Genomic DNA, 14,445 nt, shown 5'->3' on the forward strand with positions numbered 1-14,445 from the left:
TCCGCAGTAACTCCGCCAGGCTGTGCGCGAAGAAACCATTTAAAAGCCCAACTTCTGAAGCACGGAGGAAGAAGAAAGCCTGGCGGGGCTTTTAAATGGTTTCTTGGCACAGCCTGGCGGAGTTACTGCGGACCCGAGCCAAGCGGTCCCAGTCAGCGAGCGGTGAAAGCGGGCGGCGCTCGGCATGTCGCTTTCACCGTTCGGCTGGACTGCGACGGCAGCTCGGGTCGCAGTAACTCCCGCCAGGCTGTGCCGCGAAGAAACCATTTAAAAGCCCAACTTCTGAAGCACGGAGGAGAAGAAGAAAGCCCTGGCGGGGCTTTTAAATGGTTTCTTGGCGGCACAGCCTGGCGGGAGTTACTGCGGACCCGAGCCAAGCGGTCCCAGTCAGCGAGCGGTGAAAGCGGGCGGCGCTCGGCATGTCGCTTTCACCGTTCGGCTGGACTGCGACCGCTTGGCTCGGGTCCGCAGTAACTCCCGCCAGGCTGTGCCGAAGAAACCATTTAAAAGCCCAACTTCTGAAGCACGGAGGAGAAGAGAAAGCCCTGGCGGGGCTTTTAAATGGTTTCTTGGCACAGCCTGGCGGAGTTACTGCGGACCCGAGCCAAGCGGTCCCAGTCCAGCCGAGCGGTGAAAGCGGAGCGGCGCTCGGCATGTCGCTTTCACCGCTCGCTGGACTGCGACCGGCTTGGCTCAGGTCCACGCGGCGAACTGCTCAGCCTTGGGCAAATCCCGCCGGACGATCTCGCCGCCTCTTTGGCGTCTCCTGTGCGGGGTTCCCGAAGTACATCAAGACGTAGACTCGAGTATAAGCCGAGGGGGCGCTTTTCAGCACAAAAAACGTGCTGAAAAACTCGGCTTATACTCGAGTATATACGGTAAATACCAAGCTAACTGCAACAATCTAGATGACTACTAGATAGCAGAAAAGAAATACAAAACACCATTAACTTTTTACAGGTAGTCTCAACTTATAACCACAGTTGGAACCAACTAGCCAAGGCAGTTGTTAATTAAAGTCATGCCCGATTTTACTTTTTGTCACAGCGGTTAAGCGAATTGTGGCAGTTGTTAAATGAATCACACGTGGTCATTAAGTCAATCTGGCTTCCTCCATTGTCAAGCTAGTCTCCAAAGCACCCGAGGGCAGGACAAGAAGCCATGGATGGAACTAATCAAGGAGGGAAGCAACCTAGAACTAAGAAGAACCTTCCTGACAGTTAGAACAATTAATCAGTGGAACAACTTGCCTCCAGAAGTTGTAAATGCTCCAACACTGGAAGTTTTTAAGAAGAGACTGGATAACCATTTGTCTGAAGTGGTATAGTGTTTCCTGCAGTGGTGAAATCCAATTTTTTTTACTACCGGTTCTGTGGGCATGGCTTAGTGGGCATGGTGTGGCTTGGTGGGCGTGACAGGGGAAGGATACTGCAAAATCTCCATTCCCACCCCAATCCTGGGGGAAGGATACTGTAAAATCTCCATTCCCACTCCACTCTGCGGCCAGCCAGAGGTGGCATTTTCCGGTTCTCCGAACTATACAAAATTTCCATTAATAGTTCTCCAGAACCTGTCAGAACCTGCTGGATTTCATCCCAGTTTCCTGCCTAAGCAGGGGGTTGGACTAGAAGACCTCCAAGGTCCCTTCAACTCTGTTATTCTATTCTATTGACTTCATTGGTTGGAAGCTGGCTGGGAAAGTCACAAATAGCAATCACATGACCCGGGTCTGCTGCAGCCATCATAAACACAACCCATTTGCCAAGTACTCGAATTTTGATCATGTGATCGTGGGGACGCTGCAGCAGTTATACATTTGAGGACTGGATTGTAAGTCACTTTTTTTCATTGCCACTGTAATATTGTAACGGTCAATAAATGGATGGTTGTAAATCAAGGATTACTACCTCTATTTACTGCCGCCCAGCAGTTATTGAAATTTTTGCAACATGGATCGAAAAGGATGAAGGTAAGAAAAACTGCTCCTCCTTGGGAAGTCAATATATGAAGGAAGGGCAGCGAAGTTTGCCAACTAGGAAATGCTCAGCGAAGAACCAAACTGAACTCCAGAAACACAGTAATGAATTTTGAGCAACAAGATGAATTTAACTATTAGGAGGAACTAGTACCTCATGGGAGGAACCTGTAAATACACAGGGCACAAAAGTGTGAATTAACAGCTTATAAACCATGGTTCAGTTTGTCATGAAATTGTTGCTTGTGTTATTACAAGCAATGCCCAGGAAAACTAAGCAACACAGCTCAAATAATTGTTAAACAGCCAAATAAATTTATAGCACTACAAGACCCAAGCTGAAGCAACAACCAATAGTTTGGACGTATTTGTTTTTCCAAAGAATCAAATTTATATAGCATGGATTTATCAAAAGCTTTTTGCAATGACAGCCAGATGCAATATTCAAAGCCAATATGCCGCTGAATCTTAAGATGGTTCTACAACAAAGCAAAGAATATGGGAATCAAACAGGGGAAACATCATACCCTAATGAGGGGCGGGGGCAAATTTGACGCAATAGGCATCACTGTCATTTGATGGGACATGACTGTAACATAGCCCTGGAAGATTACAGCTTATACAAAAGGAACAGACTCAACAGGAAGGAAGGGAGCATTGCACTTCTATGTAAAGAAAGCAGATGCCGGTACAGAAATTCACAAATAAGAGCACAGAAATCCTGCTGAGAGCAATTGAGTAAGAATAAAAGAAGAGAGAAACAAAAGAGATATCATTATGGGATATCTGTAGACAGGCAGAAGATATACGGTAGATAAGGTCTTCTCAAGAAAGCCAATTTTTCAAAGAAACACATGATAGTAACAATGGGAGATTTTGTCCATCTTGACATTTGGTGCAAATTTAACTCTGTATTTTTGTCAGAAGATGGCTGAAATAACGAAGAGTTACTGTATTTTTTGGACTATAAGACCCACCAGAGTATAAGATGCCTCTGAAACCCTCTGTACACCCCGTTTTTGTGAAAAACAGGATGCACAGATTTATGGGAGGCTTGCACAGTGCTCCTAGGAGCTGGGAGGGCAAAAATGTGATGCGTGGTGGGGGGGTTTGGGAGGCCAAAAATGGGGCCTGCAGAGGGTTTGGGAGGCCTGCAGAGTGCTCCTGGGGGCCGGGGAGGGCAAAAACGCGACGCATGGGGGGTTTGGGAGGCAAAAAACAGGCCTGTTTCTTGCAAAAACGGGACTTCCAGAACAGAGGTGGGTTTCAGCAGGTTCTGACCAGTTCTGGAGAACCGGTAGTGGAAATTTTGAGTAATTTAGAGAACCGGTAAATACCACCTCTGACTGGCCCCTCCCCAATCTATTCTCTGCCTCCCGAATCTCAGCTGATTGGGAAGAAATGGGGATTTTGCAGTAACCTTCTTCTGGAGTGGGGTGGGAATGGAGATTTTACAGTATCCTGCCACACCCACCAAGCCATGCCCACAGAATTGGTACTAAAATTTTTTGAATCCTACCACTGTTGCAGAGGGTTTGGGAGGCTTACACAGTGCTCCTGGGGTCCGGGGAGGGCAAAAATGTGACACCTAGGAGGGTTGGGAGGCCAAAACAGGACCATTTTTCGCAAAAACGGGGCCTGCAGAGGGTTTGGGAGGCCTAAAGAATGTCCCTGGGGGCTGGGAAGGGCAAAAAATGGGCCTGTTTTTATGAAACCCCCCATGCATCGTGTTTTTGCCCTCCCCAGCCCCCAGGAGCACTCTGCAGGCCTCCCGAATCCTCTGCGCATCCTATTTTTGCGAGCTGTTGGTTTTATCTGCTAACTATGCTTTTTTATATATATAGTAAATTGATGTCAGGTCAAATGGGTTGGGTAAGCAGAGTTGTATAAGTACATAAACTGTGTGTCTGTTTTGAAAGAGGAGGAAATTATTACTATTGAAATATATTAATCAGTATTCAACTAGGGTGGACAGTTTATATGTATGCTTTTTTATTTTTATGCACATATAATTTTTGGGGGAGGTCGTCTAGTTTTGCTTTGTTTTTGTATTTTTTTAATCCCTTTTTTGGAGTTTGTAGTTTAACGTTTTGAATAAAAAAAATTTTTTTTTGAAAAACAGTGAAGAAGTATGCTATTTTAGATTTAATTCTTATTAACAGGGAGGGATTATTTGAAGAAGTAAAAGTGATTGAAACTTTGAGAGAAAGTGACTCGTTATCCTTCTATTTGCAATTTTAAGGAGAAGAGGAATAGAAAAGCTTTAGAGATGTACAATGAAGTTCAGAATAGAGGACTCTGATGAATTCAGGCAGAAATTAGGTTAGATCAAATGGCTTGGAATCTTGAAGAGGGCAATGCCTCAGGAGACACAGACTGAGTGTTTCCTCTGCCTTACCCTTTATCTCCTTCTGCTGCATCATTTGGGTACCCATCCATTACCCTTTCATTATTTTTGGAAAACCTTCCTTTCATAAGCCACTTTTTTCCAGCGCTGTCATAGCTTTGAACCATCATTAAATGAATTGTTGTATCTCGAGAACTACCTGTATGATTGTGATATGGTACAGCCTGACAGGACTGGCATGGCAGATCTCAGTGATTCTGCATTTAGGCCTTAAGAGAAATGAGAGGGCATTAAAGAAGTCAGAAATGATACGTGAAGCACAGAACAGGCAAAAATAGAACCTCTTTAGGTACTTACTGTAGCGTATAAGGCTGAATATATGCTTAAAGCAGCATGTTTGGATGGAAAAGACCTCCTCGCCTTCTCAATCACGTCTTGGTTGCCAGTGCAGATATTCCCATTGTTAACAAACTGGTGATGAGCTCGGCAGTCACTCCCAGTGTAGTTGGGTTTACACACAGTCAAGAAATAGGGTGCCAAGTTTCCTGTCACTACCTGGCCAGCATTTACAAATATGTTGGTAGCAAAAAGACCAAATGCAAATACTCCTGGGAGAAGAAAAAGGTAAAACAACAAGAAAAGTGGAATTATTATTCAGAACTGAAACACGATAGACGTGGAAGAAAAATAACAACTTCTTTCCCCCTCCTGGGATTAAAAAAAAAAGGGGGGGGGGCGAGAGTAAAATTTGCAATAGAACTACTGTAGGAAGAAAAAAAAAACCTGAAGGTCAAGTCCAAACTACCAGATGAATATCTGCAATCAAATCTTTTGAGATTTAAAAATAAGGATAAATGTAATTAAACCAAATGTGGAGGCTGCCAATTTTGAAAACAAAACAAAACACCTACATAGATATAGAGACATTCAAATGTACTTGAGCCCTTCAAAGTTGCCTAATGTTATTTTATGTTAGTGTTGGCCACGGTCAAAGTATGGCTTTTGTTCAAATTAAGTGCACCAATTGCCTAGCACATATAAAGAATGAGAACCCAGCTTTTATTAATGTTCTGAAACATAATATGGATATGTATGTGGAGGAAAATGAAGAGAGAGATGGAGCAAGTCTTCTTCAAGTAATCAATTCAGAATTGTACTAATGAGGACAGTGAAATGGTTAGGATCTAATGAAAAATCAGAACATTAGGATAGTTGACTATGCTATGATTAAATGAAGCAAGGATAAGCGTTTTGGGATGGAAAGTTTATACAATCTCCATTTCTCTCCTGGAAAATTGGAAAACACTTTCATTATTTTCTCAGTAAAACCCTTTTGTCAGTAAACAATCTCAGTTTTAACAGGTACACTTTGCCACAATTAAAAGATTGCAGAAATACCCCATCTAGTCAAGAAATACTAAAAAGATAGATAGATAGATAGATAGATAGATAGATAGACAGACAGACAGACAGACAGACAGACAGACAGACAGACAGACAGACAGACAGACAGACAGACAGACACAAGGTAAGGTAATGTAAGTGGTCTCTCCACACATCATCCTTAGTGAAGAGTGGAAACCAGCTTCTGCATTTCCTATGTCAGATGAGGAGAGCACATCTTTCTCCTTCTGCCCTCACCACTTTTTACAGAAGCACAATTGAGAACGTTTTAATAAATTGAATCACTGTTTGGTTTGATGGCTGCAGTGTCTCAGAGAGAAAGTCCATACAGAAAGTGATAAGGACAGCCAAGATTATAGGAAGCTCGCTTCCTGTCATTCAGGATACTGCTTATAGTGCTATGTGCTTAGAGCTCAAAGCATTGTTAGAGACCCCACACACCGACTTCACAGTCTGTTTCTGTTGCTCCCCTCTGGGAGGAGGGTTCGAAGTATTTCTAGCAGGAGTACCAGATTCTGTAACAGCTTTGTTCCCTGTGCCATCTGTCTGGCAAACTCACAAGATTAGTTTCTCTTGCCATGTACATGTATACATCCAAACTAAACTGTGTTGTTTCCCCGTGTCATATAAGATATGTGGGTATATGCATCATTTTGTATGTATTTTGTCATGGCTATGTAGTGTATATTAGGTTATGTAATGTATATTAGAAGTGGAGACCCTTTGAGAGCTGTATGCAATGAAATTTCATTTTAATGTATGCCAATTAGTGTACAATCAAAGTGACAATAAAGTTATTCTAAGTAAGGTAAGGAAAGGACAGGACAAGACAGGGCTCCCTTGTATTGTGTTCAACCCTCTGACTTAATGGACATGTCCATCCAGTTTTATTCACAGCAGTATGGAAATAGAATATCATGCCTTTTGTTTAGCATGTTTTTCAAATTCCCACTTTATTCTACTACCTACAACCTAGTCTATTTCCTGATAATTTTTCATTGATATTCCCTGCTTAGTTTCCAAGCCCCAAGCTGGTGAGGTGCTGCCACTTGCTATGTCCATACTTACATTTCCATCTATGGTCGTCCAAGGGCTGACTATGGTCACCCTTGCTTAATTTTCCGTATCAGCTAAGTGCTGCCATTCTATGGGGCTGCTCCATCATAAATGTACAGATACGGAGCATCCACAGCTTCAACTATGTTTAGCGATAATTTGAGGTTACAACAGTGATGAAGAATAGAATAGAATAGAATAGAATTTTTTTTATTGGCCAAGTATGATTGGACACAAAAGGAATTTGTCTTGGTGCATATGCTCTCGGTGTATATAAAAGAAAAGATGTGTTCATCAAGAATTCTAAGGTACAATACTTAATGATAGTCACAGGATACAAATAAGCAATCACGAAACAATATCAATCTAAATTGTAAGGATACAAGCAACAAGGTTACAGTCATACAGTCATAAGTGGAAGGAGATGGGTGATGGGAACGATGAGAAGATTAATAGTAGTGCAGATCTAGTAACTGCTTGACAGTGTTGAGGGAATTATTTGTTTAGCAGAGTGATGGCGTTCAGGAAGAAACTGTTCTTGTGTCTAGTTGTTCTGTTATGCAATGCTCTGTAGAGTCATTTTGAGGGTAGGAGTTGAAACAGTTTATGTCCAGGATGTGAGAGGTCTGTAAATATTTTCACTACCCTCTTTTTGACTCGTGCAGTATACAGGTCCTCAATGAAAGGCAGGTTGGTAGCCATTGTTTTTTCTGCAGTTCTAATTATCCTTTGAAATCTGTGTCTGTCTTGTTGGGTTGCAGAACCAAACCAGACAATTATAGAGGTGCAGATGACAGAGTCAATAATTGCTCTGTAGAGTAACTTTGCAACCAATGCTCACATTTACCACCTTCACAGAGTCTCATGTTTGCCATTATACTTCAAGGTACGCTGGCTGGGAATGCTAATTGTCGGTAGACCAGCCCTCTTCCTTCCCTGAGGGTGGGAGCTCAGTCTAAAACTATATTTCTCCCCCTCACCCACCCAGCAAACTGGCAGGCAATTCCTCAGATAAACTGAGGAGAATGATTTCTGACAGCTTCTCACAAGCAAAGTCAATGGGGAAGCCAGCAGGAAGTCAGAAATCACTCCCACTCCCCCTGCTGCATCCAATCAGCTGGTGGCAAGACCTGCAAGTGAGCAGTTATTCGCTGCTTTGGAACCAAGGCTGAAGTCTGAAATTTCTTTAACAGCAGTGGGTGGCAAGGAAAGGATTAGCAACTTAGCAATAGCACTTAGCACTATATACTGCTTCATAGTGCTTTACATCCCTTTCTAAGCTATTTGCAAAGTCAGCATATTGCCCCCAACAATCTGGGTTCTCATTTTACCGACCTCGGAGGGATGGAAGGCTGAGTCAACCTTGAGCCTGGTGAGATTCGATCTGCCAAATTGCAGAAGTCAGCAGAAGTCGCCTGCAGTACTGCACTCTAACCACTGCACCACTGTGGCTCAAGAATAAAGGATGACTTGGATGTCTGTTGGTGAGATAGGGCTGAATGGGGGATGCTGGCAGTCAACGGGGTGTCTTGTTTTTCTCTGGAAGGAGGGGCTCTTGGGGATATACCAGGATGGGGAGCAGGGGTGCAGTTTTCCTCATGGTCTGTGACTCCCTTTGTCTCTCCCCCCCACAAGCAAAATAACAGACAGTTCCTCAGGTCAACCAAGGAAGAGGAGGAGTGATTTTTGATCCTTCTTCCCAGCTTCCCATAAGCATTGTCAAGGGGGAAGTCAGAAGCTCCCATTCCAACTTTTTTTTTTTTTTTTTTGCCAATCTGTGGCCGTTCTGCTTCTGTTTAGGTAAAGAAATATCTCTGAAAAGAGGACACAAGATGGCCACAAGTAGTTTACTTCCTAACTATGGTAGAGGTCATGCTAGCTGCTACTGATAAGACCTGGCATTCAACAATATCTGGAGGCCTAGAGGTTTTCCAGCCCAGTGTTGATTTATTTATTATTCTAATAGTACAGGAATACGTCCATGGTATTTTTTTAGACCTTGTGATTTCCCATCCAACTTCTAAGCAGGTGCGACTATGCTTAACAATTCATGATCACTGACCTGAGCCTCTTCAGTTTTTCTTTTGCATTCTTATATTAAGAGTAATAATGAATACATCTCATATGAGAAATAATCAATCTTCTTTAATTACATCAGATGCTTTATTTTTAAATCTCCATTATCGGGGGATTCTGCCTCTAAAAATGATCCACTTAAAGAAAGTGTTTTCCATTTAAGGAGCTACATATTTCAGAAGCTTATAGACAGATGAAAGCCATCTAAACGGAAGCAACTTTCACGTTAAGCCCAGCCTACCTAATCCTCTAACTAGAAGAAATTAAAGAAGGCAGACAGAAAGAGAAAATACTTGGGATGTAGACTAATTGAAAGCAGAAGCTGCTTTCGGCCGATAATAAACATTTAGTCACAACAAAAGTGCTTTTAGCAGAAGTCCTGCAGGTGAGATTGTTTGATTAGTTTAGATTTCAGCACCAGAGTGAAAGCACTTCCTAGATTTTCTAATAGACTCTTTACCTCTTATCAATGCAATAGACATTGCTTAAAATACATGTTTTTAAAGAATTAAAATATGGATGTTTTTTTATTTCTCGCAAGTGATGTCTTTCATTTCGATTACTTCATTCGGGAAAGAACCAAGCTACCCTGTGAGGCAGGAAATCTTAAATTCTATTTTCATTTAAAATGGATACACGCAAGGAAGCCACTAATAAGAGATTAATTCTACAACTCAGTTTCCTCCTGCAAGATGGGGATAACACTACTAGGCTGCTAATACGATTTAGATAATACATGTGAAACACAGAGTGCGTGAAATGTGCTAAACCTGATTCCTTGGACATAGTTCAGCCGGAAAAGAAAGTACATAATTATTTTGTTTTGCTCATGAGAACACAGGGAATAATCATAATGGATTGACAAGCGTCAAAGAGTTCTATTGAAATAGCAAAAACTTGATTGCTGCCTAGATCCAAATTTCTCCCAATTCTTTCACAGAATTAGGACTTCAGCTGAATCTGAATATCTTTTCATGGAAGAATACGGAAGCTGGACCTTCCTGGCTCCTCCTCCTCTCCTGGAGACTTGCCCCTGTTTCCTACCAAGAGCAGAGCATGCAGCTGTGTTAACTATTTTTATACAGGTAGTCCTCGACTTCTAACAGTTCATTTAGTGACAGTTCAAAATTATGTCACTAAAAAAGTGATTTATGATTGTTTTTCACACTTAACTGTTGCAGTATCCCCGTGGTCATGTGATCAAAATTCATACACTTGGCAATTGATTCATATTTATGATGTTGCAGTGTCCCAAGATCATCTTTTATGACCTTCTGCCAAGCCAAGCCAATGGAGAAACCAGATTCACTTAGCAACTACTGTGATTCACTTAACAACTGTAGCAAGAAAAGTTGTAAAATGGGGCAATATTCACTTAACAAATTAGCAACAGAAATTTTGAGCTCAATTGTGGTCATAAATCAAGACTACCTATATTTCATCTCTTCATGCAACTTCTGGAAGAAAACCACTATTTTATTTTTGTAATCCGTTTTTAGAGGCTGCCTCTAGCTGGAACTTCTACTTCAAACGCCGCTGAAAATCAAGACTGCTACGGGAAACTAATGGAAAATAAAAATGATGGTTGCCAGCCAAGTGTCATCAGAATGGCAGGTTAGTAGTTGGCCTCCCGTAATGAAATTGATTTCTTAGTTCTGAACAGAAAAAGAAGAAAACAGTTTTGCCTTTCTTTTGTCACATGCCCTTTGAGAGAATCTGTCTCTGGTTATCAATCAAACTGTACAAGGCCTTCTATATCACTAAGCTTTATGAAATGTGATTAGGTGTGAAATATTGTGCGAGAAAAATGCCACAAAAGAAAATCTAAAGAAAAAGGCTTTCAAAATCTTGGAGCTAGCAAATTCTCCCTCTCTCTCTCTCTCTCTTTCTCTCTCTCTCTCTCTCTCTGAATCTTTACATGTGAGGTTTGTGCCTAAAATATATAAAATAGTTCAGCTTATTTTATTGTGCAAATGTGTTAATTATTTATGCTTACCTATAAATCGGATGATTCTCCGAAGTAGTGGATTCAGGTAACAGCATTCTCCTGTCAAAATGGTTTTCTCTTGGATAATTAAGCTTTCTCTGGTGGACTTGATGAAATACATAGATATCTCTCCAATAAAAATCTGTAAAAGGGAAGGGGAAAGGGGGAATGCTGAGAATCACAAAGACAAATGCATTGGTCACTGCTGAACTTCCCTTGAGAACTGGAAACCTCTCTGGAAAGGGATGTTAATCCATCCCACCCCTCCATTTCTTAACCTGATCTATGAGAGCAGAGAACAGAACACTGATAGCAGACAACTGGTGGGAGTAGTAGAGAAGTCAGATAAATTTGAGTTTTCACCTCTTCTGGATGACCATCTCTGGATTAAGAGATTAACTAACCATTTACTACAGTTCACTAGCTTACATCTGAAGTAACAGACTGAGTCTTTAATTCTCCAAAGGTTACCTTCTATATATTACTAAAATTCTGAATCCTATAACTTTTAGCTGGATGGAATAGTGCATCATAGGCAAAACTTTTTGAACCAAGTTACCTTAAATGAGTTAACACAGGAGTCCCCAACCCCCGGCCCGGTCAGCACCAGGCCAAAGCATGTCAGAAACCGCGCCGCGCAAACAACCGAAGCCCCATCCACATGCCCTCTCTGGTCGACAGGAAAACCTCTCTCCACAGAACAGGTCCCTGATGCCCAAAAGATTGGGGGACATTGGCCGAACATGCAGAATACATCCAAAATCTGGGACCCATGACTCCCTTGGATTGAAATTGGGCAAAGTTTATAAAACACTTTTATGACATAAACATGATCATAAAGCAGTTTATGACACGATACAAAATGTCATAAAGCATTTCCAGTGCTGGTATTTGACTTGTGGTATGCTTTCAAGGGTGATCCATCTTTGAATGTATCCCAACTTTTTCAATGAAGGAAGTACAACAGAAGCTATGCCATTATTAAAAGCACTGAGGAATCTGGGAAGGAAATATCTCTGAAATGATGACCCAATGAGGGCACAGGTTATCTATTTAAATATCTAAAAGGTTAAATTTAAAAATAAGCAAAAAATAAATAAATTGCAAAACAAATGACACTTTTTCAATCCCCCACTTGCTAATGTGAGGGCAGGGGTATGCCTGATGATTTTCTACTTATATCAAATTTATTTTATATTTTGCTAATCACCCTTAGTTGGGAGTAACACAATTTTATTCTTTACAAGATGTATTTATTTTTTGTTATCAGTACAATCAGTATAGGAACAGAACCTAGTAACAAATTAATAGGGGAAACGATTATATTTTTCTGTTTTTTAAAAATTAATCCAGTTTTTAATTTGTGTGCTGCTGAATCTCAGTTGGATGCAGGAAGAACTATGGAAAAAGAATATGGAACAGCTATACTAAAAGCAAAAATGGCAATAAATAAGCCTTGTAGATTATAAAGGTTATCAAATTCATTATGCAATAAACATACAATGTGGGCAAGGAATTAATCCTCGTGGTGCTCTTCTTTTTGGAAAGAGTTGTATTTCTGTTTTTATTGCTACTTCTCCCTCTCTGACTCCTCTTATTTTCCGAGGGTTTTAAAACTCTTCTTCCCTCTCCCTTATTATTTCCCATTCTCTTCAGCTTCTTTACTATTATTAATCTGAGTGCTGGTGGAGTAATGATGCAGGCACACAAGAAGACTTGATATTTTATAAAGATCTCTGATTTTTTTTCTGCCAGGAAGGAAATTAACCACAGTTAAAGAATACCTTTGGGCAAACCAGTGGTGGGTTTCAAAATTTTTTTACTACCAGTTCTGTGGGCGTGGCTTGGTGGGTGTGGTGTGGTGGACATGGCAGGGGAAGGATACTGTAAAATGTCCATTCCCACCCCACTCTGGGGGAAGGATACTGCCAAATCCCCATTTCCTCCTGATCAGCTGGGCCTTGGGAGGCAGATAATAGATGGGGGCGGGGACAGTCATAATTTTTACTCTGGTTCTCCAAACTACTCAAAATTTCTGCTACTGGTTTTCCAGAACTGGTCAGAACCTGCTGAAACCCATCTCTGAGGCAGACACAGAAACAGAATTCTCCCATTTGTACTACCTGCAACTGGAGGCTTGAAAAAGACATTACCCAACCAACTTTTATGTTATTTCCAGATATATAATGATGCTGGGTAGTTTGTTGCTAAAGTTTCCAAAAGATAGAATAGAATAATTTATTTGGCCAAGTGTGAATAGACACAAATGGAATTTGTCTCTGGTGCAGAAGCTCTCAGTGTCTATGCAAAGCAACATAGTAATGATAGTCATAGTAATTATACTACTACTACTACTAATGATAATCATAATATAAAGAGTTATACAACAGGAAGTCCCAAAGAAACCCCATTTCCAAATAAATAGCTATAGGAATGTTTACATTTAGCTAGTCTTGTCTTCTGTGCTGTCTCTTCTAGCAACCTCTCCTCCTTCCAGTCAGGTGCACCACCAGTTCCTAACTGCTGCTTTCCTCAGACTCCACTGGTTACTATTTATTTAGCTTATATCTAGCCTTTCATTCATGAGATTCATATGATATACACAGCTCTTTCTCCTACAATTTTTGCCCACAACAAACTTGCTGGGCTGAGAAACAGCTAGCAAAATCACCCAGTGAGCTTCCATGCCTAAGGGCAGACTGGTCTCACTTTCTAGTCCAACATTTTAACCACAACACCAAATTTAGCTTTCTTAATTGTATAGGCATGTTTAGTTGGCAAATAGGACATATCCCTCACATGATGCTTTCTTCACCCCTTGAATCTCTTGCAATTCAATCACTTTGGGCACTTATTTTCAAGAAACACAACTACTGCTGGTATTGCTAGATATAATAATCTACCAGTTTGACTGAAGCAGTGACATTAAGAATTTCTGTTGGTAAGTAAGATTATACAGGAGACTAGTGTAGCGTAGCCATTATGGTATCAGGGAGACTCAAATTCCAGTCCATCCCCAGCCACAGAAAAGCACTAGATAACTTTGGGCCAGTCACTAGCATCGGCCTATCTCCCAGTCATAAAAGTAATACAGGTAATACAGTAATACAGGTAATCCTCAACTTACGGCCAGAATTGAGCCCAGAATTTACACTGCTAAGTGAGAAATTTGTTTTGAGAGTTTTGCCCCATTTTATGACTTTTCTTACCACAGTTGTTAAGTGAATCACTGCAGTTGTTAAGTTAGTAGCACAGTTGTTAAATAAATCTGAATTTCCCATTCACATTGTCGGAACATCACAAAAATGATCAGATGATCCTGGGACACTGCAATCATCATAAATATGAACCAGTTCTCAAGCATCCGAATGTAAATCACATGACCATGGGGATGCTACAACGGTCATAAGTGTGAAAAATGGCCATGAGTTACTTTTTACAGTGCAGCTGTAACTTTGAATGGTCACTAAAGGAACTGTTGTAAGTTGAGGACTACCTGTAGAGGTGCATCAGTGGTAAAATCCAAATATTTTTACTACCGATTCTGTAGGTGTGGCTTGCTTGGTGTGGCAGGGGAAGGATACTGCAGAATCTTCATTC

The 14,445-nt window shown here is 41.1% G+C and overlaps 1 protein-coding gene across 1 annotated transcript in view; it reads right to left on the minus strand.

The window, feature by feature from the left end:
* The window catches only part of PLPPR1 (phospholipid phosphatase related 1), a 156,862-nt gene that overhangs the window by 16,463 nt on the left and 125,954 nt on the right, over nt 1-14,445 (minus strand). Inside the window, exons 4-5 of the mRNA XM_058171791.1 lie at nt 10,855-10,987; nt 4,680-4,930 (exon numbers count right to left, since the gene is read on the minus strand). Coding sequence (XP_058027774.1) covers nt 4,680-4,930; nt 10,855-10,987 — 384 coding nt within the window. The remainder of the gene's footprint in view (nt 1-4,679; nt 4,931-10,854; nt 10,988-14,445) is intronic.

Source organism: Ahaetulla prasina, chromosome 2 (assembly GCF_028640845.1).
Source record: "Ahaetulla prasina isolate Xishuangbanna chromosome 2, ASM2864084v1, whole genome shotgun sequence".
NCBI classification, from domain to species: Eukaryota; Metazoa; Chordata; class Lepidosauria; order Squamata; family Colubridae; genus Ahaetulla; species Ahaetulla prasina.